Source organism: Drosophila obscura, unplaced genomic scaffold (genome assembly GCF_018151105.1).
Source record: "Drosophila obscura isolate BZ-5 IFL unplaced genomic scaffold, ASM1815110v1 contig_150, whole genome shotgun sequence".
Taxonomy (NCBI): Eukaryota; Metazoa; Arthropoda; class Insecta; order Diptera; family Drosophilidae; genus Drosophila; species Drosophila obscura.
In genome coordinates, this window is record NW_024542736.1 from 8,932,788 (window position 1) to 8,958,815 (window position 26,028).

Sequence of the window (26,028 nt, forward strand, 5' to 3'; positions counted from 1 at the left end):
GGAGTTGCACCATCACAAGCACGATGAGCACACACATATATACACTTCCAAGTGATGGCTGATACAAGGCGCTCTGGCAATAAAATGTATTTTATGAGCAAATTATGTTTATTAGTGCGTCAAAATGTCAACATTATGCACGACAAAATACATATTAAAAAGTATATGTTTGTGTAAAGAGAAAGAAATATGATGCTCGACATTAAGATGAGTGGAACCACCACACCACCCCCAAAAGCACACAAAAGCACACAAAAACACACTCCAAAAGATACGTAAACTCACTCTCTGGGACAAAGAAGAAGGTCATAAAAAGTACGCTGCCTGCCCTTTGGTAGACAATTTACAGAGTAAGGTAATTTGCCCCTCCGCCCCCTCCTAGTCAACGACAGAGTGCTGGTCAAAGTGCAGGAAGCCAAAGGGCAAAGCTGCTGATTCTCGATGGCCACAAAAAGTGGATGAGATGCCAGACAAGAAGCTGCAGCTGCAGCTGCATGCTGCTGGCTTCAGGCATTGTAATGCTGCGCCCTTGCCTGTTGTCTACATTGTGTGGCAGCAAATATAATTCGATTTGCACACACACACAAAGCAACCCCTTTAAGATCCCACACCAACACAGGGCACACGATTCGAATATGAAAATGAAAATCATCGTAAAATTTGCTGTGGAAAAAAAAAACCTTGTGGGATGCGCCCTAAAACCCGGCAAAGCCAACGAACCGGGCAACAACAAGCAAATTACAACGGCGGATCGCATCTGGCGGTGGCAGGGGCAGTGGCAGGGGCAGTGGCAGGGGGCAGTGGCAGGGGGCACAGCCACATTGTTGCATCATAGAACGCGCCGCGATGCATGCTAAAAGTAATGCACAATGACAAACGCTTGCAACCACTGCAGCCTTCCCAAATACGGCCAAGCCCCCATCTGGGCACCCCCCCCAACCCACACACAGAGACACAAAGACTGGGCCAGCATATAAAAATAGTTTCAGCCAACGATTGCCGGCTAGGAGGAGCGACTGGAGACCCCTAAAAGCCCCAAGCTCAAGCTCTAGCTCTAGCTGGAGGTTCCTGCCCGTTACAGCCCCCACCCACTTGGTGGAGTACTGAGGGGGGGGGGGCGACACTGCAGCCCACGCAGTGCCAACGCGCATGACGCGGCTCCTCCAACTGGCTGGCTAGCTGGCTGGCTGGGCTGGCGGAAGCTGACGAAATGTTGCCGATGAGCATTGCTAACGATGTGGGCAAAAACAACGCCTACAACGACGACGGCCAGGACGACTACGAGGAGGACTACGATGACGATGACGATGAGAACGACGACGAGAATGGCAGCAACAAAATTGCAGCTGGCCAAGTTGCTTTCTCCACTTTCTTTCTGCGAGGGAATTGCATTATCTGCTCGGGTGTGTGCCTGTCTCTGTCTCTATGTCTGTGTGTGCCTGTGTGGGTGTGGGTGTGTGTTGCGTTGCGTTTTTATTTGCCGTCTGTCTTTGTTGCTATTTTCCATTTTGCAGCTTCGGCTGCTTTCATTTTCTTCCGCACTGCCCCCGCCCCTGCTTTTGGTTTTTCCTCGTTCGTTGCTCGTCGGCGGTTGGGCGTAAAACTTTTAAATTAGAAATTTTTGTTAGTGGCGGCTATCGAGGGTGAGGAGGAGGGGTGAAGTGTTGGGACGCCAGCACTCAATAGTTTTTTACACTTTGTTAGTCGGTTAGTTTTTTGTTTCAGTGTTTCGCCAGTGGTTGTTGTTCTTGCTGCATTGTGGTTTTCATCGCCACTCGCCAGTTGCTATTAATTTTTAATTTTTCTGTACTTTACTCCCCCCGAAACCCCCATCCACAGCCCATTCCATGTGCCACAGTTTGCGGCAGACATACGCGGACAACTATGATGGGGCTAAAGGCAAAAGTTTATAATGCAATTTGGCGGCTTGGCTGTTAACTAAGGCAAACACAGTGGGAGAGTGAGAGATTCGCAAGAAATACACTTATATTCCATTTAATTTATAAGCCAAATAAAGGCACTTGCCGAGCCACATCGATGGCTGTTTAATAGCAGATTGGATTCCGCTTTGTATGCCAATGCCATTTGTGGCTTAAGCCCCAACCCCATCGCACCTTTCCACCAGGGCGCACCACGCACCCCATTAACGTTTCGGGCTCTGAAAAGTAGGCAACACTTTTTTTTTGGCGTCGTTATTTCGACTCCTTTGTGCGACGCCTCCTCCAGGTTTGTTATTACCTATTTGCACTGGCTGGCAGCCGTCGTTCGGTGGCTACGAGTTTAACAAAAGATGATGTGATTGAATTGCCTCCCTCCCCCACCACACCCAGCAACAACAACAAAGAAAGGAACTTGAAGCCAGAGATAATTTCAGCAATAGGCGTCACCTAATGGCATTCCCCAAATTGTTTGTTGAACAGAAGGCATCGTCGAATGAAAGCCCAGACTGGGGCTGGGGCTGGGACTGGAGATTGTGAAACGCCCCAAAGACGGTGGCCGGTTTCCACCCACATTCGCAGATACACACACACACACACACACAGATAAACAGCCACACAAAAAAGGTTGTCATGCTGCCAAGAAGCGGGCAAGACGATGACAAAAAAAAACCAACAACTTAATACCCAGCTGATGCCTATTAAGCACAGCATTTGTGGCACTCCCAAGCTCCCATTCCATCCCACTCCAGCCATGGAGCCACCGCTGTGCAGCGCTGCGTGTGTCTTGCCTTGATTTTGTGGCTGTGATATTTTCATTTGCTTGATTTGTTTTGGCATAATTTTGCCTGCGACTCGTCCCGTCTTTGCTTTGCTTTTCTTTCATTTTTTGTTGTTGTGTGTTTGTGTGTGTGTTCCTTGGGAAAGCTTCAGTAAATAATTGTGAATTCTCTGTGTGGGTTCGTATGGGTGTTATGGATGAGTTTGGTGTTTGGCTATGGCTGGGTGTGTGCCTGTGGGTGGGTGTGTTCTGTGTTGTGTGTGTGGTTGGCATTGGTAAACCGCAAATCAGCATTTTTTGCCAAGTGGAGAAACTGAATAATGGCCTCCCCGGCACACATTAAGCATTCGCCGCAGTTTCTCATCCACCCACAATCCCCAATTCCGGCAGCTGCCTGATTTTGGGGTGAGGGTGCCAATGCCAATGCCAATAACAATGCCAATGGCCCCCGGCTCAAGTGACGATGCACACGTAGCAACAATAATTTCAGCTAATTGCTCTCTGAACAGCAATTTAAATGCGAAATGAATTCTGTGCATTGCGTGTGGCAGCACACACACAGAGAGAGGGAGAGAGTGAGAGAGAAGGACAGATAAAGGGTCGAAGCTGGGGAGCCAAAAATAGTTCTACCCAATTCATTTCATTTGTAGCTGCCTGCTGCTGCTGCTTCTGCTGCTACTGATGCTGGGTGCTCCGGCTTGGCTCCTCAATCGAGCAGCTTTGCCAGTTGTAATGAAATTACGCATACGCTGGCTGCGTGCGCCCGACTTCTGGCTGCATATTAAAAACGAGTTTGCCGGTGCCCCCGAATTGCGGGGGCCTGCACTCACACAAAAATCCACTCAGACAGTCGGGGACGGACATGGACATGGACTCTGAAACTGACCCACACTCGTGCATGGACACGGACACGGACACGGACACCACAGACCGACCGTCTCGTCATACATGACGACTGTGACTTTCATTGCAATTCATATCTAAGCGCAGACATCGCCTGGCTCGAAAAATGGCAAAAATTAAATTTGTCTCTCGACTGACAAATGTCCCCCGAGAGGGTAAAACCAGAAAAGTACTTGACGATACGTAAAAAGTCAAGTCAAATTGCAGGCGGGGCGGGGCAGGCCAGGGCACAGGCCCCAGACCAGCCAGACCGGCTCTTTCATAAGTCAGCTTGTAATGTTGTTAAGCATCCAAAGATACTGTCACTGTAGTGGCCACAGAATGGGAATGATAGGGAGTGCTGTACGAGAGTACAAGAAGGAGGCAGCACACACACACACACACATTTGCCATGCTCCTCTGGTTATATCTGCAGCTTTTGTATCTTTAGTGCTGGCGGCGTTTGGCGAATGTTGTGTGGGGAGGGGGGGGGCCAAACGTAAAGTCAGAGTAGTAGGGAAACTTCAAGTTGGTTGGTGGTGCCTGGTGCGGGTTCAACCACTGCTACTGCTGCTGCTACTGCTACTGCTTCTGGTTATGGTCCAGGAACTGGTCCTGGTGCTGGTGCTGGTCCTGGTTCCTGGGTTGGGCTCAAGAGCAGCTGATGTTGATGATGATACACACTCAAGTGCGCTTTGGGTACAGCAGTTGAGTAAATATACAAACACACTACACAGACGCACACACACACACACACACACACACACTCACAAAGAGAAAGCTATATGCGCAATATGGCGTACTGGGACCCAGACCGCTGCTGACGTTGACGTTGACTTTGGCGCTGTTGCCGCTTTTACTTATTTATGCCAATTTTTGGCTTGAACGTCTCCCTCTCTCTCTCTGTGTCTGTGCCTGTGCCTTTGGCTGTGTGGGGAGTGCCTACCGGATTGAAGCCCCCGTTTTGTTGGCTTCTATTTAAGCATTTAAAGCAAGATGCTACGTGAGACGCATGCCAAGATACCTCTCTGCCTATCTAACCGTACACTTGGAAAAGTTTTCGCTGGAAATTGGCAAAGAAATTCCACGCCAAGAAGTCGTCTCAAATGGATGAATTTATAAATGTATTAGGAGCTTGTCATGTTGTATTAGACCCTAATATTTCATACAAATTGAGCTCAGATTGAATGCGGTAGGAGGAGCTCGCAAATGCTCGTACTGAAACGTTTCCGCATGCCTGTAACTGACTTATGGGTCTGGGGAAGAGCAGTTGTTCAAAATGTTTTTAAGAACGCGACAAAACCCAGGAGACATTGAAGTCTATCTATTGGTCCGTCCCATTCAAACCAACGAACCAAACCCCACCAACGAACCAACGAACCAAGCAGCCAGCACGAATTTAACCATCGGAAATCACTTGGGAATATCGCTGTGGCTGCGGCTTTGCCTGTGCCTGGGTGGGTTCTCCTCTGCACTCGCATTGGTTTTATTTCATTAGTTCTGCGCCAATTTAAATATTTAACGAACATTGCCAGTTGATAGCATTTGCCGGCAGCTTTAAATTGACAAAAGAGAGTTTTGCCAGAGAGCGATAGAAAAATGAAATGAACGCGACTGTGGCATAGATTAAATTTCCGCTCTTATGAATGCGCGTGGCTAATAGAAACGATGGCGCCTCTTGTGCGGCTCTCTGTGCATAGATGGCTGTGTAGGGGGGGCTGGGGTGGAGCAACTCGCACAACAGTTGCATATATTTTGAGCTAGGTTTTGTATGCGACTATGCGACGCTCCCCTGCTGACTCTAGCATCGGTCCCAGACTGGCATTCGTCAGTTTCAAATGTCCGAAAAAAGAAATCCAATTTGCCGGGCCCCGCGCTAGCAATGCCCCATGGACATGCGTTAATAAAAAATAAAAAAATAAAGTGCGCATAGCGTACCAAAAAAAAAGAGAAACCATGGCGTGGGTGGGGGTGGGAACTGCACGGATGAACAAAAAACTGGCGACGGCTGCCAGGTTTCGGTCTCCGGCCGTGTCGTGGGGTGGACGGGGACGAGGCCGTAGCCGTAGCCGTAGCCAGGAGAACGTGTAGAAAATAAAAATTTCTATTTAAATGGCAAAAATCAACAAATGCAACGCAAAACAATCTAAAACACAAATCGAAATTAAATGACCGCACTTGCACACCAAAGCGGGCTACACTCACACACAGATACACACACACACACACACACACACCCTCACGGAGAGAGGCAGCTGGGAACATGGCAAAAACAAGCCACTCGTCCCAAAAACAAAAGAAACAAACAAAAAAAGATGTAGAGGCAAAAAAATGCCCAGCAAGTGACTGAAATAAAGTGCAGCAGCTGCGCAGCTGGCCAACAAAAACAAAAAAAGGTAAGGCTAGAATGGTGGGAGGTGGAGGAGGAGGAGGAGGAGGATGGTGACGGTCAGAGAAGCGGCTGGCTTCCATGTGAGTGAGCGTGGTGCGGATTGGTAGGGACAGAGAAGGATACTAGACGCGGGATGTGCAATTTCAACATTTCATTCAGCGACGAGTTTTGAATTTGATTTGCGAGGTTTTTTTTCGTTGGTTTTTGTTCGTTTTACCTCTATTGGGTTATTGTTGCTGCTGAATCGAAAAGGGGGAACCTTGGCTTTGGTCCATGAGCCATTTTAGAGCTGTAAGTCTTTAATTGAAATTTAAATGTTGAGAGATGTAAAAGGGCAGTATCCCAATGTAGGTCTAAGTCTATCAAAGGAAGGATCTTTGAATGATGATTCGGGCATATATTAAGAGAGGCTTGATGTATGTAGCTCAGCACGGACAGAGGTCTGCGGACCTTGAACAAGTAAAAAATCTGCTCCATCTGTATGCCCTTACCTCCAGCACACATATTTCTATCATTGGGAATGACCTCACATTGTTGGCTTCACACTTTCACACTTGTCTCTCCCTCCCCCTCTCTCGCTCTCGCTCTCTGCTGGCAACCAAATTAATTAACTGTAAACGTGCAAAACTAAATGAAGTCACTTGCTAGCTGTGCGAGGGAGAAACCTTTTCCAGAAACCAGAAAAAAATAAAATAAATATAACCCAGGGAAACCCAACCCAAGTGGCAAACGCTTTACAATTAACAGTCCAACGCCCAGCGCCATAAACTCGAGCTGAAGCTGAATCCGATCCTAAACCCAAACACAGGTATCGCCCCGGTTAGAGGCATATGTACAAGTCATGTCCGGGAAAAAAAAGGGAAAACTATAGCTAGTGTTTTAGGCGCCTAACACGGGCACGGGCAGTGGGACAGCCCTCCCCCATCCCGAACCAGGCACCTCTGTAAGTGTGGATATATCAACACCTACACACAGACAGCAGAGACACACACACAGAGACAGAGAGAGCGACAGCGACAGAGACAGAGACAATAAGTGTAATGGATTTGCTGGGTCAGAAAGAGAGAGCAAGTTGCAGCGGAAAATAAAAACGGTAACCGCAATTTGACCCAGGTTTTTACTTGCTTTACATTTCGTGGCGCCCCGACAAATATGCAGATTGGAATAGAGGGTTGCTAGCTGGTTGGGGAGGGGGGTGTGGGGGTGGGTTAACGAGCAGCATACCTGTGTCGCGTTTACTTTCAACATGTGCCAGCAGCAGCAGCGGCAGCAGCAGCAGCGGCAGCAGATACATTTTCCAACGGTTGGGTGAGGGTGTTTGTCTGTTGCGCCCGTTTTGGCAAACGCTTACAACAGCGTTAAATGGGGGTTCATTGGGGGTTGTTGCGGGCTCTTGCAAAGAGGCTGAGGCTGCTGGGCATGGTGTGCCCGTGTATGCCGGTGCGGAGTGCCGGAGTGCGTGTGTGCTTGGGCTTGATATAACTAACCGAAACCCAATGCAAACACATGGATGGAGGACGGTCAGAGCTGTGGAGCAATATAGATTCTTTGTGTCCCCCCCCTCCCTACCACACCCCATTTTCCGACTTTCGATTCTGTTTTGTTTGGACGGGCGCTTTCGCTTGTTCTGGCCGGAGCAACATACGCAATTTCCATTTCATTTTCCATGTCTATACGTATGTATGTTTGTGTATGTGTGTGTACTTTCTAATGTATAAGGCCACATGTTCGTTTTGCCAAGAGGGAGAGAGAGAGAGAGAGAGAGGGGAACCGAACCCCTAATGCATTCCTTGGGCAACTACTCTCTGGCCTGCCTTTTTTCGATTCTTGATACGCAAATTCCTTGTCTCCGTCTCCGTTTCTGGTTGGGCACCGCTTTTGTTGTTACGGTTTGCCTGTTCTGTTTCTGTTTTGCTTAGTTCTATTCTGTTCTGTTCTGTTCTGCTGCTGCATTGTCTTTTCACACAATTGTCAACACAGTAAATGCAAATCGGCAAACCCCCCACCCACCCATCGAGCTGCAAAATTGGAAAACAAGCGCCTACTGGCATTTAAATGCGAAATTTGCACGCGATCAGCAAGCGGAATGGGCCTACAACGTGTGAGTGCCCTGATTGTATTATAAGCAGGGGGACCCCATCAATCCTCCACTCCATGGTCGGCCCTTTTGTGCCACATTTAAATCAAATTATTGACATTTGTTTAAAGGCAACGCAGGCGACTTCTATACAAATGACTTAAATTTTGGCCAGCACTTCAAGCTTCGAAGCAGCAAAATCAGCACTAAATACGAACCAGGCACAAGCACAAGCCCAAGCCCTTTTGCCTGGCTGCCTGGATGATAAGAGCCGGACGGAGGGGGTGGCTGGGTGGCTGATTGGGGGAAGTTGCCCCGGGGGCAGCAACCCTTTGCCGCATTTGCGTTTGCTGTTGCCTCTGTTGCCTTTGCCTTTGTCATGTTTTGTTTTTAATAGTTACTGAATCTCATTAGAATTTAGATGAGTCTTAATGAGTCATTGTTTTACACGTTAGATGTTGCCACGGGTCGCGACGTAGGATGAAGGGCAAGCGACGAAGACGAAGACAACGACGACGTCGACTCTGACGCCGGTAGCAACAGAAGCAACAGCAACAACAACAACAACAACAGGGGGGACTCGAACTCACAGGGATTTGAAAATAGTGCTGAACTCAGGAGACGTACAATAGCCCAAAAGTTTCCGAGTCGAGGCACAAAAAGGTGGAAACGTGGCTGCCAGGAATGCCTCTGTTCCTGCCACCACCCACGCACACAAATGCCTCGAAATGACACAGAGAGAATCGCAACGCGCGGCGGCACAACACAATGAAATTTTCATTTGATCTGCGCGACGCGACGACTTGATGAGGCTGCGTCCTGTCCACAGCACCACAACCCTCCGGGGCCACAGCATTGCAAAGCCTTTGCCACAAAACGAAATAGGAAAAGGTTGTTGCCACCAGCAGCAGACGCCACAGCAGCAGCAGTCGCAGCAGAAGGAGCAGCAGCATCGTTGTGGCAGCTACACAATACAGTAGAAACGAAACGAAACGAAACGAGTGACTGCCTCATTTAAGTGGCAACTTAAATGCCACGCACACTTGCGGAAATGATGCTGACTCCGGCTCCTCAGATAACCAAGATACTCACCGGCACGACGCGACCTGGGAGTCACAGTCAGCGTCTGAGAGAGAGAGAGAGAGGCAGAGCCAAAGCCAGTGCCAATGCTATCCTCAAAGGGAAAAAATGTGGTTAAAGGATTGCGGCTTTGCAGCTTGCGGTAATCAACATTAAAAATCAGCATTATCATCAGCCCAGGCGACGTCTAATGGTGACAATGACAGCGACAGGAAACCGGGGTCGGGGTCGGGGCCGGGGCCGGGGCCGGGGACCAGGATCTGGATGGGGCAAAGTTGAAAGTTGAAATTCCTTAAAGTGACTGCAGTTTCATTAGCGACTCAAGTTGATTGGCTTTCAGAATGTTCCACAAACAGAACAGCAGCAGATGGCTGCCTGCTGCATTTAGTTGGGGGAGGAGCGTAATTAAGATGAAATTAAAGCGTAAAGTTTGCTTTAAGTTCGCCTCTTGCCACGACTCTTACGCTGGCCAACGCTAATTAGATTTTTTAGTTTCATTTAGCAGCAGAAGCATCAGCAGAAGTAGAAGCAGCAGCAGCAGGCCATGTCCATCTAGTCCATTCCACTCCAGACCCTCTCTCATGCTGCATGCAAATGAATGAAATTAAAAGCACATTATACTTTATAATGCGAGATGATTTGAGCCAAGCAAATTTAATTTAAAGATTTGCTGAGTTGCCAAGATGCTGCCACATCTCCACAGCTCCACCCCCAAGTCCGACCCCTAAAGGGCCCTCCCCAAAGTCCAATGGCGTGTCATATATCAAAGAATATCCCCCAGATAACCGCAGTGCCAAATTGTGGGCATAAGTGACTCTCAAAAGCACATAAATGTGGCAGGGACCATCCTCACAGACTGACGAACGGATGGATGGATGGATGGATGGAGCCCACTGATTGGGACTTGGGATCGGTATGGTGTAATGTGGTAAGCGGGTGACTGTATGGGGCAGGCAACTCGGCATTGATCAAAGTCATAAGTCAGCGGCATACAAATCTCCATGTAAATATCCTTTTACAGTTGAGTTGTCCTTTTTAGGGACAGCCCAGCCCAGGCCATGGCATTGGCAGTGGCAGTGGCTCTCCATCAGGGCACGTCTAAGCAACTGGATTATTAACATTTCAATATAATTTGTGCTGCTGCTGTGTGGGAGGCTGTGGGCTGTCTGCGAGCAGCATTCATATTCGTATTCTTGTGAGCAGCGTCTGGGTCTGGGTCGTGGTCGGGGTCGGTTCGTTGTGGATGTCGGATGAGAACCCCAAACTTTTTCCTGCTGACGACTGGGAAAATTAACGCGCCTCAGGACTTTGATCCCTTTTTTTTTATATGTATATGTATGTATGTATGCGTGTAGTATATGTATATTTGCCAATCCCCCCAGCAACCCCCCTGCTGCTGCTGCTTCTGCTGCTGATTCTGCTGCTGCGTGTTAGTCTTCTGTATTTGCTTACATATTCATCAATTTTTGGGTTAAGTTGTGGGCGGCTCTGGCTGCGGGTCTCTCTGTGGCCCGCACGTTTTGCGGTTGCTAGCGTCAAATTGTTTTGCTTGTTTTGGGGCTCTCACATGACAGCGGGCAGTCCCAGCAGTCGGTCAGCTGGTGGTTTGTCAGCCGCCAACTAAACGCTTTTAGCTCTAATGCAGTCCAGGTTCCCCCCTCCCCAACATTTAGCCGCGACACAGTTCATAATTGCCATTAGAGGCATACGCCATGTGGTCTTACCCCAGCAAAAATCCAGCAAAATGGAATTGACAAATGAGACTGCAGCGCGTATTATGAATAATATATGAAAAACGATTGCTAAATATATCGATGAGAGTACTCTAGCTAATTCTTTTCATTTGAGACTTTAACTTTTCGTAGCTGAAGGTGTCCTCGAGGGGCGCAGTGCGTGTAATTAAACGTTGCAGCTTATGTAAGACAAACAGGAAATAAGGTTTAGCACAAACGCATAAATAACAACGGGGAAAATCAGTAAGCGCTCCCTCCCTCTGCCCCTCTCTCGTACTGTACGTACAGTGGAGAACATAAATAAACGCATACACAAACAATGAAAGCGGATAACATAAAATTTACAACAACTAAGACCAACAAGAACAAGAGGCAGAGACAGAGGCAGGCCTAAGGAAGGCATAAAACTGGATAGCTATACTATACACACACACACACACACAGACACACACATATGTACGTAGTAGGAAACGCACACATTCGCACTGAGTAGAGTAGCTTCCGTCTTTAATCAAATGGTACAAGGGGGCGTTGCCGGCTGGCACTGGCAACACTGCTGACACACTTAGTCCAACCGACTTGAGCACTCCACTCACTATCCTTGCGACGAGGTTGTTAACGCTTGCCAGCCAGCACAGAACAGCAAAGCCATGGGGGACAGGGCAGGGACAGGGACAGGGACAGGGCACGGACAGGTGCGTCCTCGGCAAATATACAAAACACTTGTAACTTGCCGTACGCCTAGAAAGGATTTATGATTAATTTATGTGCTCATTTGTGTGTGTGTGTTTGCTGTATGTACTAGTATACGTACATATACATATGTAAAGGTAAGACAACGACAACGAGCCGAATGAAATGATGGTAAAAACTTAATTAACTCATTACACATACGCACCGTTTTAATCAGCAAACGAGTCGACAGGGAAAACGGAAACAGCAACAGCAGCAACAGAAACAAGGAAAAAAAATGAAAGGCAGCCTCTACCTGGGTCTGCAGCTCGGCAACCGCTTGACATGCTGACACCGAAGGCAATATGCGATGGGTATGGCGCTTGGGGGTTGGGCGCTGCCAATCGAGGGATTTCGCGGTGCAAATTTAAAGCAGCCTTTGACTGCAATTAGTGGCCGACTCGTTTGTCTGTCTTCCACACGCAGAAAGGCAGACATACATATAATCAAGACCAGGGGTAGAAGGACCTCATATGTACGTGCATTACGTATGGTAGTCCTACGTACTGTCAGGGTGAAAGGGCTACGAGCCCGAGCCTGTGCCTGAACCTGGCAGTCCTCCAGTCATTCGCATGTTGCGTGCATGCCTCAATTGGCGGCCCTTGCCTTTGAGTTGACGTTGTGCAAAAGGGCGAAAGCAATAACCTGAGCACAGTTACAGGCAACGGCAGCCAGTCAGGCAGAGGGGAGCCAGCCTGCGCGACTGACGATTGATTTACAATAATGGTAACTACTCGAACCGAGCTGGAGTAAGGAGAAAACGCCGACCCGTAGTCGGAGCCGGAACCGGAGCCAGAACGACTCGGGGGAAACCCGCAAAGCTGCTCGCGGACCCCTTTCGACTGACTTCACAATGGGCTCATTAACGGTGGCGTATACGCAATTTCCAATTAAATAAAAAGTGTGCAAGCACACACACACCGTCATCTATAAATATGTACATACATTGTATGTGTGTGTATGCTTATGTATGGTTACATAAGTGAACACGCACAGATTTACCCGTTATGGCTTGTGAGCGTAAAACTATGTGTGTGCGTATGTGTGTTTAAAAGACCAACATAACATCGCAGTCAGAGAACGATTCAACTTATTCAGAGCCGCCTGATGCCGGTGTCGCTGCCAACCAGTGCCCCCGCGTCCCGTCTCCATCAGTTGCGCAGCCCTGGCTAGGTGGCAGGAGGGTGGAAAATTCCTTTTAATATTTATTTAAAACAAAAGCTTTCCGCATTTCGCTTTTGCCCAGTGCTGTGGCGACAGCAATGGCAGCGGCAGCGGCAACGGCGACGCTGCCGTTAATTTTTCGCTTTGCTTTTCATTTTCGCAAAATTACCGGAAATGTTAATTTCTGCACGTGCAGCAGGCCAGGCCAGGCCAGGCCAGACCAGGCCGAAGGACGCAGGAGCCAGGAGCCAGGAGCCGGGACATGCAGCAGTGGGGCAGGCAAGTCGGTCGCCAGTTCGAAGTCGAACCAACAGCGTCGTCAGACCCAGACCCAGCCCTAGCCCTAGCCCTAGTCCTAGTCCTAGTCCCTACTGAATAGTGCTAATTATTTAGGGTAAGAATTCTCTCAGTGTGTGTGTGTGTGTGTTAGTGTGAGTGAGTGGGTGTGGGTGTGGGGCAGGGGCTGGCGCTGGTACTGGGGCTTAGGGTGGGGTTGGAACGACCCCCAAAAAATGTTGCACTGCATTGGCCCTTAACCCATTACCACCCCACGTGCGTCGCTGTGTGCTGGCTATGCCTCTACTTTGTGTCTTAGCTCTGGAGCTCAGCGCTGAGCAGAACTGACACAAGAGCGCACGAAGGACAACGTAAACGACAGCGACGAGGACGACGACGACGACGACGACAGTCGCGACTTTTTCTGTGCCAAAGAGACAAAGCACACAAAAATAATAATAAATGATTGCAATTTGTATATGTGTGTGTGTATTCGTGTGTGGTTGAGAATGTCTATGTGTATGTGTATGTTTGCTTTTGCATGTGAGAGGCAACCCTCACCCGCTGCACTTGTGTTTGTGCAGCCTGCATGACAGCGAGAGGCTTTGAGTTTGTGCACTCGCCGCATGTGGCATAGATACATATGTATACAATATACAGTATACTCGTACTACACACACACACACACAATGTTTGGCTTGACGAAGCCAGATTCGAGCGTGCAAAAGTTTACTTAGATGAATGGGTTAATTAGTATTAATGGCAGGTTCTTCAGAAGGAAAGTGAACCAACACAAAGGACAAGCAACATTCGAAAGATGTCACATGATATGATACGATGTGATGTGATGTCATGTCATGACTTGAATGAGTTGGGAAAGTTTTCCATTTGGTTGCTGCGAAAAACTAAACCATCTTTGGGGCCAGCAGCTCTTGTCAAGTTTTTGAGCCTGTCATCAGCCAAGACTCATCAATCTGCGCGGCTTGGCGGCTCTTCTTTGTGATTTCAATTAACTTATCTCTGCTTATGCAGCATAAAATTATATATGAGAAACTTTTCATTGCTCCTCCTGTGATTTTTTCTTTTCTTTTTATCTTTTTTTTTTCTTTTTTTTTTGTGTGAAAATATGCATTAAAGCAGAAGAAGCATAAGAGCGGGGTAATAAAATGCGATATAAAAGCGCATGACTTGAGATTCCTTTTTTGATTTGAGTTTTTATCTGGCGCATATTTTGTGAGACTCACGATGTGCCGCCAGGGGCAACGGCAACGGCAAAGGCAACCCTTTCCGGGGCATAGCACAGCACATTGATACTACTTCCTCGTAACCGTAACCAAGGCTCACACTGATATCTCACACTCTCTCTCTCCTCTCTCTCTTATTTTGCAGAACAATTCCACATCTTTGTCGGTGACTTGAGCTCAGAAATTGAAACTCAGCAATTGCGCGAAGCATTCACACCATTCGGCGAAATCTCGTAAGTATTAAAATGCAAATTTTCCATTTGCCAGTTAACTTGGAATTGCCTTTATACAGTCTTCCAGTCTTCCAACTCCCCGTTTCCTTTTCCATTTCATTTTTCTTTCTTTCCTTATTTTTTTTCTGACAATTTTTCTGTCACACATTCCCTGATTATTGGCAGGCGCGTGAGGAGGCTTTTCGTATGGTTCGTTTTGTTCCGTAAGCCGCTTGCCGGAGACCATAAAAAATTCATAACCGAGCGGGAGGGAAAAATGAATTTATGCAAATTTCACTTTTGCCGAACTCTTTTCGCTGCCACTGTGCACGATGCTGCCTCTGCGCTGGAAAGTACACAGAAAGTGTCGCTGCTCTTGGCCTCGCCTCGCTTCGGTTTTGTGTGTTGCCACCACAAAAATATAGACCATCCGGGCCCAGGCCCCTGGCCGCTCATTCAAATATTTAAGTTGCTATTTTCGGCTTGAAAAGGCTGGGTCCACCATCAGCAGCAGCAGAAGAACCACCATAGCCACCCGTAGCAACAGTGGCAATGGCAGCATCAAAAACTTGGCTTAATTAACTTCTGTTTAATCGCAAAGTTTCGAGTCAAAATGTTAGTCTGCCCTCTTGGGAGTGCTGTAGCCCACACAGCCCGGAGGCAGCTTATCAAAAATTACGCTAAAGTATTTGATTTTTGGATTTCTCGCTTGTTTGGATTCGCTTCAGGATTCAGTCAGCCAGTCAATCAGGCAATCTGCTCATCCAAACTGCTCTCCCCCTTCCCACACCACTAAAGGGGTGGCTGAATTTAAATTTTAATAATTTGAAAATCATGCTAATGATTATGACCCTGATTCGGTTAAAGGATTTTTGGTCTTGTGCTCACTCAGATCTACTAATGAGCAGGGCCCTGTCCCTGTCCCATCCTTATTCTCCGCCAATATGAAGGCATTCCATTCCCAATTGACAGCCGTATCGATGGCTACGCATTTCAGCCTTATTGAGCAATCGATTGGCACCTTTCTGATACATATCGCTGACATCATTATCACCGATACTCGTACATGTCCCACATCGAAACAGGCATGAGAAAACGACTACCCAACCGCGTTGCGTCCTGATTATCTCAGAGACAGAGAGAGACAGGGGGGACAGGCACATAGGCAGAGCAGGAGACAAAGAGACTCCGCCAGTTGTTGCTGGCTTAAAGAACTTTATTTCTTTGGTTTTTCTTTTGCGTGAGTCGATCTGGTTGCCGACATGTCAAAACGCTTAACGCACAAAGTCGGGATGGGGTGGCCCCGGATTCGGTCGTGCGGCTCCCAGGGATCAGGACCCGTCGTCCGACTTTCTTGTCAAAAACTTTTATGCGTGCGCTGCGTTGTTTGCCCTTTTTCCGCCATTGAGCCTTGTTGTTGCCTGGTTTTGGCATTATGTTTTGGGGGCCAGGGCTGGGCGCATTTTTGTTTCGTTTTGTTAAATGCGCGGCGCGTGTGAATATTTAATAAGTCGCCTGGCTTTTGGCCCGGCCCCTCCAAGCACCAACAAAATCCACACCCACATACTACCAACCCAGGAGCCAGGGGTCCCTCGGCATTTTACTTATAATAATCATAAAAAAAAAGTTGCCGTCGTCCAGCGTCGTCGTCAACTTCTTTGCCATCGCCGTTGCCGCTGCCGTTGCCGCCACTGTGGTTTATGTTTCATAAATGAAAAGTAAACTGCAGAGCTGGGGGTAATTGCCAAAGTTTCCTGGCAGCTCGGCTTAGTTTTGGGCCGCGACCCTAGTGTCGAGGCACCAATTGCCGAAATTAGATGTCGTAGAATTGCTGTGGGGAAATCAATTTGAGAGTCGGAAGTCCAGCAATTGAGCGGAGTGGCCGGTTGGCCGGTCGCTTTTAATATAAGTGACCAAAATGAGCGGATATTTTTTATACCCGTACTCGAAGAGTTAAGGGGTATATGTATTAGATTTGTGGCAATAGCGGGTGTGTGAAACGCAGAGAATGAATCTACATCTACAGTATGTAGAAGCTAGATAACGTAGATATTGATGTAGTGTAGTGAAGTGTAAAATATTTTAAAATTCTACATATATCAGAAGCTCTCAATTTTATATACTGGTTGAGTACGGGTATTAAAGTAGAGTCGCGTCCACAGAAGCGACTCACACATTCCTTCTCGTTTATGGTTATGATTGTAGTTCGATTTGCGGAGTGGAACGAAAAAGCTTACGACCGAAATTATTCAAATGAAAAAAATTACAATGTCATAAATCATCTACTGGCAGCCCAAATATTGTCCACTCTTTATCAGGGCCTATCCCTTTAAAGCTCCGATGACTTGTGCAATCCGCGTGCCTTCTTGGCATCTCAAATCTTCATCAACCTCGTTGTCGTCGTCGTCGTTGTCGTTCCCCATGTTGGGCGGCCAAGCAAACTGTAAGATAAATAATAAAAAGTTTTCAGCATGAGGTCAGATTTCTAATTTCCGAATTACAAGAGACCACGGCCACGCCCACTCCGCAAACACAAACACAATTGGGGGATAGAGAGCAGAGAAACCAGAAACGAGCAGAGAGATCCGACCAGACCACACCAGACCAGAGTGCACACAAAATATATTTGTATTTTGTACTCGAACGGAAATATTTGAACACGTCGGCCAGTCCCTCGCAGAGCCTGGGGAGTTGTCTTTATTCGAAATTTGCATAAATTTTAAAGTTTGTCAAGTTTTTTTCTTTGTTTCCGTAGAGGGTGGAAAAATATTTAACAAAATTTTTAAGCTGAAATGTCTTTAATGTATTCTTTGCTTTCTTTTCTCTCTTTTTAGCGACTGTCGCGTGGTGCGCGATCCACAAACCTTGAAGTCGAAGGGCTATGGGTTTGTGTCCTTCATCAAGAAATCGGTAAGCATTATCGGATGCATTAGCATATTTAAGTGCATATTTATGCAGTAACTTTGCTCATTCCTTTTGTGTGCCCTCTGCACCCAAAATCTTGCTCGTACTCTGATTCTGACTGTGTCTCTGTCTTCATTATCGCCCCGCAGGAAGCCGAGAGCGCCATTACGGCCATGAATGGCCAGTGGCTTGGCTCCCGTTCAATTCGCACGAATTGGGCCACACGGAAACCGCCGGCGAGTAAAGGTAAGGAAATCATGAGTGTCACCTGGCCCCTGCACCCCCCACCCTGTTTTCTGTGTCTGCCTCACCGACCCTCCCTCCGTTCAGGCCAGAGAAGTTTCCGGTGTGCGTACAACCCGGGGACTCAGGGCCAGACATACTCGTATCAAGCAGCATTGTTGTTGTGGCTGTTGCTTGGAGTCGACGCGTCGTTCTTATTACAGGAAATTATGGCAATGAATGCCAAAGGTAGCCAGCCCGACAGCAGACAGAATTCGGTCGAATTTTGGGGAGGATTCCAGGCATTGAAGGACCATGGACCGGCAGCCAACAACCAACAACCGCTTGCTATTTATAAACGCCACACAAATTTTCCGCCAGATTATGTTTTCTTAATATTTGTCCTTTCTCTTGTTGTAAAAATGAAAAACGGCACGCGCTTAATTTCCGTGATGGGCTGTACCCAATTTGGTTTAAACTTTTTCAATTAGTCGTGTCGGAGATGGGACCCAAAAATACATATAAAAAGCGACTAGAGGCATTCAATTAGGGATCCCAGCGAATCAATTTTCATTTAGCCACGTCCCAGCGCACACGCCCTACCCCCAGAAATTTTATGACGGTGGCTCGTTGTCAACCGCATATATATATATATATGTATATCCAACTGTAAACGTAACTATATCGCTGCCGGCATAATCATTATTAACAGCGGACAAACATGCTCGAAGTACATGCCCGTGAATGCGGAAACGGGAGCCGCCACCGTTCGTCTGTTCTGTCGTTAGTCTTTCATAAATCAAAACTTAACGCGTATTTGCATGTTTTAACATAATTTTTATTTGTTAGAAACATACAGACACAGAGACACACCCCAAGTGTGTTGGAAGGAGGTGGCTTTTGGGAGAGAGGGTAAATCAGATAAATAAATTTTGCCAACACGAAACTATTATCATAAAAGGCTCACACACACACACAGAGGGTAAAATTTCATGGTTATACAACAAACATTCGGCATTCTTTAAGCTTCACACACACACAGATATTCACACAAAGATACAAGGATACACCCCCCACAAACACACACAGAAAGAAACTATAGTTGGAGCCAAGGTGGAATTTATCGTGCAAAGGCCTGAAATTGTTGAAGGGTTCGCATTTCGGGGCTCAAACGAACCCTTGCTAGAGGGAAGAGGACAGGCCAGGACAGGACAGCACAGAAGCGTAGTAGTGTACTCGCATAATATTTTCCCTTTTGCATTTATATTGTTGTCATAAAAAACGCCTATGAAAGCTTAAGCGTATTTTTATTGGTCTCATTGTTTATTGGACTGTGTCACGGTTTTGTCTGCTCGATGCCATTCCAGTCTTCGTCTACGATTGGCTCGAGAGTGGAGTGGAGTGGAGCAGAGCAATGGCTGGATCGGGGCTTTGGTGGGCGGTAGTTTTGGATCCTGTAATACAAGTTATTATTAGCAATTTGACAGCGTTATAATTTTGATTTTTTGATCGCCTCAAGTGCTGCCGAGTCAGCAGCCAAAATCGAAGAATCGAAGATGTGGCCGTGTCCCATTCGGTGAAGGGTTTTATACGCGTATGTGCCCGCTTGCATATGTACGGTACATATGTATGTATCCGTATATGGGCAGGGGACAGGGACTGGGATCGGGGCTAGGGATTGGTTTTATGGCCTGCCTAGTTGTTGCTGCTGTGACGTGGAATGGTGGCTGCTGGCGAACTTTACGATTTGTAGCACTCAACTCATTTCGCATTTGGCATTCGGCATTCGCATTACTTCATGTTTTACGCAGCCACTTTGCTCGATTCTTTGGCAATTCAGCGCCCGAGTACGGGTTGGCCTGGCATTTTTATGTTTTAAGCAGGCTGCACATTTTATGCTCCCGGCAATCAGTCCGCCGTCCTTCGCTCTTCGTCCTCCATCCGCGTTTAGTGAGCCACTCATGTGGCTGTGTATGCCACAACCCTCTCTGTATGTGTGTTTGTATATGTGTGCCCCATTGTTGAAAGAGATTTACGATCCGACGCAATTGCGCATTTTACAGTTTTGACAATTTTGGCGTCGCTTTGCAATTTCGTGCCCCGCTAAAAGTTTTTCCCTTCTTTTTTTGTATTTTCGGGTTTTATAACGAACGCATTTGCCGCGGTCCCCTTTTTTTATTGTTCAAAGGCCGAGAGCTCGTGGCAAAAGTTTTTACAAAGTTTTACTTTTGTTAAAAGATTACCTGAGATTCTCGCCGCCATCTCTCCACTCCAATGCATGCCCATAAATAAGGGCTAAAAATACCAACAAGCTCATTATGGTAATAACTTAATTAACCAGAAACAATATGCCGACGACAACGGCGAACAAAGACGGCAATGTTGTATGACAAATTTCTTTGGCAAAACTATTTGACTTTTGACTGCAGAAAGCTCCCCTTCCCTCCCCGTAGGAGCCGGTGGAAGTGTGTGCTGGTGGCATGGTGGGTGTGGGTGTGGGTGTGTGGGTGGCAGCAACTTGGTTGAATTTTTTTTTGGGTTGAGCGAGACTGAAGTTATGTGGCCTCGTTACCTGGCAGTCACCAGCCGATGCAATAAATCAAAATTTTATGCAGAGTTGAGCACAATTAAGTAAAAGTTTAAATGCCTGAATGCATTCTGGGCTGGTGGGGGCTGCGGCTATACGTAGTAAAATCCTAGAGAAAGAGGCATGAGCAACGGAGAAAAATAGCTGGAACGTAGAAGAACTGAAAAAGATTTAATAATAACATTGAATTTGATGAAACCTTGAAGGTTTTTAGCTTTGATTTGCCCATTTTGTTTTGATTTAAATTTATACTGAAGATCAAGTCTTGTTTATGTTTTAATTTAGATCTAAATATCCCTGACTCCATATACTTCTGTTCCTTTCCTACAAAACAATAAAGACAGTATGATTTAGGACTAAAATTATTTTTTGTTGGTTGCCAACACGCGTCAGAATTAGCACATAGCCACGCCCATGCGATACGCCCTCCCAGACCTCCGACTGAACGAACGAACATTCCTTGCATATTAATTACTTTTGAATTTCCTCAAGTACCCAGCCAGCCAGCCTGCCCCGAGGCGTTGTTGTTGCTGTTGTTGCGACTCTGTGTAAAAATGTGAATTATTTATGTTAATGATTTGGTGATTATTTCATGATTTAGTTTTACATGCCTATAATTGCTCATTAAAATTTCAAATCGTTAGGAAAATGGGAGCGAAGCACTCAAAACAGCTGGCCGTACCGTACAGGTATTTGGCAATGTAATGGCTCCTGGCTGCCGGACTGTAATTATTTGTGGGTTCGCCTCTGTCAGTCCAGGCCATGCGCCAGGCCAGGCCAGGCCAGAAGCAGAAACAGAACCAGAAACCGAAACGAGCGAGAATGGAGTGGAATGCACTCGCTGTAGTTTGTCGTAGACAAAAATATGCGATAATTATGGCCACGCTCCCGCACTTAAATGGGGGGCCGAGTGTTTTAATTTGCGGCGGACATGAAATGAAACGAAGCGAGCTGGTCTTTACCTGACAGGGTGCGGGGGGGATGGGGTTCGGTATAGGGTCTCTGGGCTAAGGACTGACTGTCCACCAACAAGCACACACTCCGCCTCAAGGCTGAGCACGTACAAGAATATGGGTGGTGGGTGGAGGGGATGGTGGGGGGGGGGGGCTGCTTGCTGACTGCAGTTTCAAAATTTAATTACACGTATTCAAAAGCGTAAAAAAGAAATTACAGAATAAAAAATATAGAAACAAGTTTAGCCGATAATAAAGTTACTCTTACCCCTTAGCCTTACCACAGCTCCATATATGGGACAAGGACAGGACGAAAATTACAGAATCGATTCTACTATTGCTTCAAATCAATAAATATATATCAGGTTCTTTAATCTGGTCATGCTGAGCATCACGGAAAACCAGTTACACCTTCAGAAAGGGTATTCAAAATGAAGCGAGGGCAACACAAACACAAAGCAAAGTGCAAATTAGTGAAACATGGCGCTCAAAACTATGCAATGCCGTTTGCGTGTGGCAAAGTGTATAAGTGGGAGAGAGTGTGGTGTTTCCATGAGTGTGTGTGTGTGTGTGCGTGGCCAAAGCGCATACATTTGTGGCGAAAGCTTTCAAAAGTATTTGCGAGCTTGTTAGTTTTTCGGTGCACCCTCGCCATGAAGCCTGCTTCTGGTTATGTACCCAGTGCGTTTGTGTGTGTTTGTGTATGCAGAAGCGGTCTATAGCAATCCTGTTGCATGTCATTGAGCCATATTTTTGTGTTTTGTTTGGCATGTTCGCTGCACAGCCCAACACAACAACACACAAATCCCGACCACCAGGCAGTCAGGCAGGCAGCTCTGCAATGGCATTTTGATGGGCTTTCTCAGCGTATGAGGTAGAGCAGGATAAGTGGAAGGAGGCTCTTCAAGTTGTTGTGCCATTGAGAGGCCATGTTGAATCAGCTCTCAGGGGGTAGTGATACGCCAATGGGGGCAGCTGAACAACGTCTTGAAATTAATTTAAAGCGTTCGCTGCACATTCAATTTCCACATTGATCTAATGAAATCCCTGAAGGGTAAAGGCAGCCATTGTATTTAATTTTCAGCGCCAGTTCCAAGTCTGCTCCATTTCCACATCGATCTATTATACGAATCTCTTAAGTACGGATGTATACATACAGCCTGGCACTTCCTTTCACACGGTTACATAATCGATCCAGCACAATCTCAGTCATTAGGTATACAACAATGGAATCGTGCTCAGCTGTACGTTGGAGGTGAACGAGTCAGCCGCTCACAATGGCCGCAGAAATGTTTCAGAGCTAAACAAAGACATAAACACGCAAAGCTGACATTATTTTTAAAAGTGCAAATTTAGTTTTAACCTCAAAGGAAGTAATTAGTGTAACTTTTGCATACAAATACGTGCATACATACCAAATACTTGTAGCAAAAGGTGGGCGACAGGGGCGAACCAACCGAACAATCCAATCCGAACAGCAGCAACATCAACGGCAATCAGGGTCTCGTACAGTGAGTGCAAAAAGTGCACGGCACTGCACACGGTACAGCTACAGCTACAGTGCACGGCACAGTACACCGACAATAAAACGGCATACGAAATATATGTATACATATATCCGCAAAATACGTATAATAAAAAATGCAATAACAACCGCAACAATTTTAAATATGCAACAACAATGGCAGAGAGGTAAATGGTGCCGTGTCGCCGCCACCCCCTGCCTGATACACAGATACTCTCAGAGGAACCAGCACACACACACACACATACACAGATACTCACACTCGAGCATATTGACTAAGTGCATGCGGTTATTTTAATTACCAAAACGTTACACAGACCGAGGCACACTCATGTACATATATGTAGCTCTCGTTGCCGTTGCCGTTGCCATTGCCAATGCGGGTAAATCCGTTAATTAATTTGCATATTAATCATGCAGTTGGTGAACAAAAAACGCACCACTCCATGGTGTACGGTGTACGGTGTACAGTCACAAAAAAGTTCTGGCCATAAATTTCTTTTTGAGATGGACACATTAAAACCAGATCCATCACAGGGTAACACTTGGTCTCACACATTTTCGTCTCTTTTTTTGTCCGCAGAGAACATCAAGCCGTTGACCTTCGATGAGGTCTACAATCAGAGCAGTCCCTCCAATTGCACCGTTTATGTTGGCGGCGTAAACAGCGCCCTCACCGCCCTCAGCGAGGAGGTGCTCCAGAAGACATTCGCGCCCTATGGAGCGATACAAGAGATTCGAGTCTTCAAGGACAAGGGCTATGCCTTTGTGCGGTAAGTACAGCAATGCAGCATAGCAATCGGCTTTCATTTCTCACCTTTCACTTACTTATTTTGGAATATTTTTTGGTCTTTGCAGCTTCTCCACCAAGGAGGCCGCCACCCATGCCATCGTCGGGGTACACAACACAGAACTTAATGCCCAGCCCGTAAGTGCTCGTGGGGCAAGGAGAGCGGCGATCCGAACAATGCCCAGACCATCGCCACACAGGCACTCAATAGCGCCGCCGCTGCCGCCGCCGGGTTCCCCTATGGGTTGGGGGCAACTGCAGCCGCCGCATATGGGCAGCAGCTGGCGGCCACCGGCTGCTGGTACTCGCCCACACCCACATACCAGGCCTCCTCGGCCCCGGCCACAGCTGTGACCCCGGCGGCGGCCAGTGCCGCTGCCGTGCAGAACCAATTCCTGCAGGGCATCCAGGGCTACCACTTTGGCCAGTACGGCGGCTATCAGCAGGGATATATGGGGTAAGGACTCTCAATAGGCTATTGTCATTGGATCCGGGCTCAATAATTTTATTAGCTGATTTGCCTGTGTCTCTGTGTCCCGAATATGTCCATAATACCGCGAATGATATGCAGAGCATGCCAATCCCACCCACATTGGTTTGTTCTTTGTGAAATAATTGAACCGCCACGGGGGATCGACTGCAAGTGCGACAACGACAACGGGAGCGACAAGGGGAACGACAGACAGCATGACGGATGACTGAATTCATTTGCTAATTGCGAAACTTTTTCATTTGCACCGTAGCACCGTCGCGTCGGTCTGCGGCCGTATGAACTGCATTTCCGTGTGTCGGGCTGTCAACATAACGTGCTATTTGCATCGCAGTCGCGTAAATTTGTTTTCCATGCTCTCGTTTCCATTCCTTGTCATCTGTCGTCTGGCTGTGATAATTGTGGCGCACACCACGCTTCAGGGACCATTTCTGTACAGGCAGATCAGTAAATGTGCTTTCCCGTCCCGTACCGTTCCCACCAAACTCTACTCTCGGCTTATGTGTTTCGGGGACTTCCTGCCCCTTCTGTTTTTTTCGTTGCAGTATGGGAGTGCAGATACCGGCCACATGGCAAGGCGTCACCCAGGCCCAGATCTCTCCTGCACAGCAAATGGCAACGGGCGTGGCCGGGACTGCCATACCGCAGGCAGCCGGCGTGGTCGCTTACCCGATACAGCAGTTCCAAGTGAGCCCACAGGTATGTACCAGCCAACACTAGTACCAGCAAATACATTCAGATACTCATACACTCATACACTCGCACACTCGTACATGAACGACTATGCTGCCCGAGTACATTGAAACATTTTTCGTACATTTCTGGTACATTTCTCGTACGTTTGTTGAAAGTTTTGAATGCATTTTTGACTCTTTTGTGCTATTTTTTTTTGTTTGGATTTGATTACTTCAATTATTTATTAGTTCTTCAGTTACGTTTGGGAGTTGTGAACATATTTTTGGTTTGCAATAAAAATATTCCAATTATTTAGGTATTTCAGCTTCTATTATTATTTTGCATTTGGTTATCGAATGCACACACACACACACACACACACAAACATATATTGAAACTGTTGTATATGCATGCCATGGAATCAGTGAATGTGTTTGGAATACCGTTAACATTAATATTGTAAGGAATATTTCCCAAAAAGTTAGGCTTCAAATATATATTCCAGTTATTGGGCATTCGTTTGTATTTAATACATGAAAAAACATACATGTAGTAAACTAATATTATTCAGAGTTCTATTTGTCCATATTGTGTTACTTTTTCGTTGTGGGGCAAAAGCGCATGAATCGCATATGGATCTGTTTTCGGTTTCCATATGCATACGTACTCGTTTAATCCTTAAAATGCTCGGTACTGCTAGATACGTATACGTAACACACATTTTTCAGTCTGTTTGTGAATTTATTTGCTAATCCCGAGCTCTAGCATAATTCAAAAGCGTTATCTTTCTCTCTCTCTCGCTGGACAGCAAACAGTGGGCATACAATTTATTATTGCATATCAAATAACGTACTGTTTGTTTGTAAAATCAAATTCCTGCATATACCGTTTTTTTCTGCATTAAAATTAATTTTTTTCCGACTACTACTTTTTTCCAATTTTGACTAACACCCATATTATTTTTTAAGGTTTATCCTTTACTCTTGCAGGCACAGTAAGCGCAAAAACAAAACACGAATAAGCCAGAGAAAAAAGCCAAAAAAAAAAACCATAACAAAATTTCCAAGTACAGCTGCTATTCTGAAACAGAAACAAAACCAAACTGAGCTGTAAATAAAATGCGAAGCGCAAAATCCAAAAATTGCAAAAAACCCCATTGATGGCAACTAAAAGTTTTGGCGAGTTTAGTGAGCTGCACCCCTCCCCCCAGAAAAATCTATGCTAAAGCTAAATGCAACACACATATACATGACACACACACATACAAACATATACACATAATAATTATATACCTATAAATATACATACATATATATCAAAAATAGAGCATAACAAAAATATTTGTAAAACGGACGCCAAGGCAAACAATTAT

General features: G+C 46.5%; 1 protein-coding gene across 1 annotated transcript in view; it reads left to right on the top strand.

Annotated features, from left to right (window-relative positions):
- The window catches only part of LOC111075932 (nucleolysin TIA-1), a 35,204-nt gene extending 9,415 nt beyond the window's left edge, over positions 1-25,789 (top strand). The window contains 8 exon segments of the mRNA XM_022369460.2: positions 14,444-14,531; positions 17,345-17,420; positions 17,564-17,660; positions 23,285-23,474; positions 23,560-23,627; positions 23,630-23,948; positions 24,527-24,680; positions 25,625-25,789. Coding sequence (XP_022225152.2) covers positions 14,444-14,531; positions 17,345-17,420; positions 17,564-17,660; positions 23,285-23,474; positions 23,560-23,627; positions 23,630-23,948; positions 24,527-24,680; positions 25,625-25,654 — 1,022 coding nt within the window. The 3' untranslated portion in view covers positions 25,655-25,789.
- Positions 25,790-26,028: the final 239 nt, after the last annotated feature.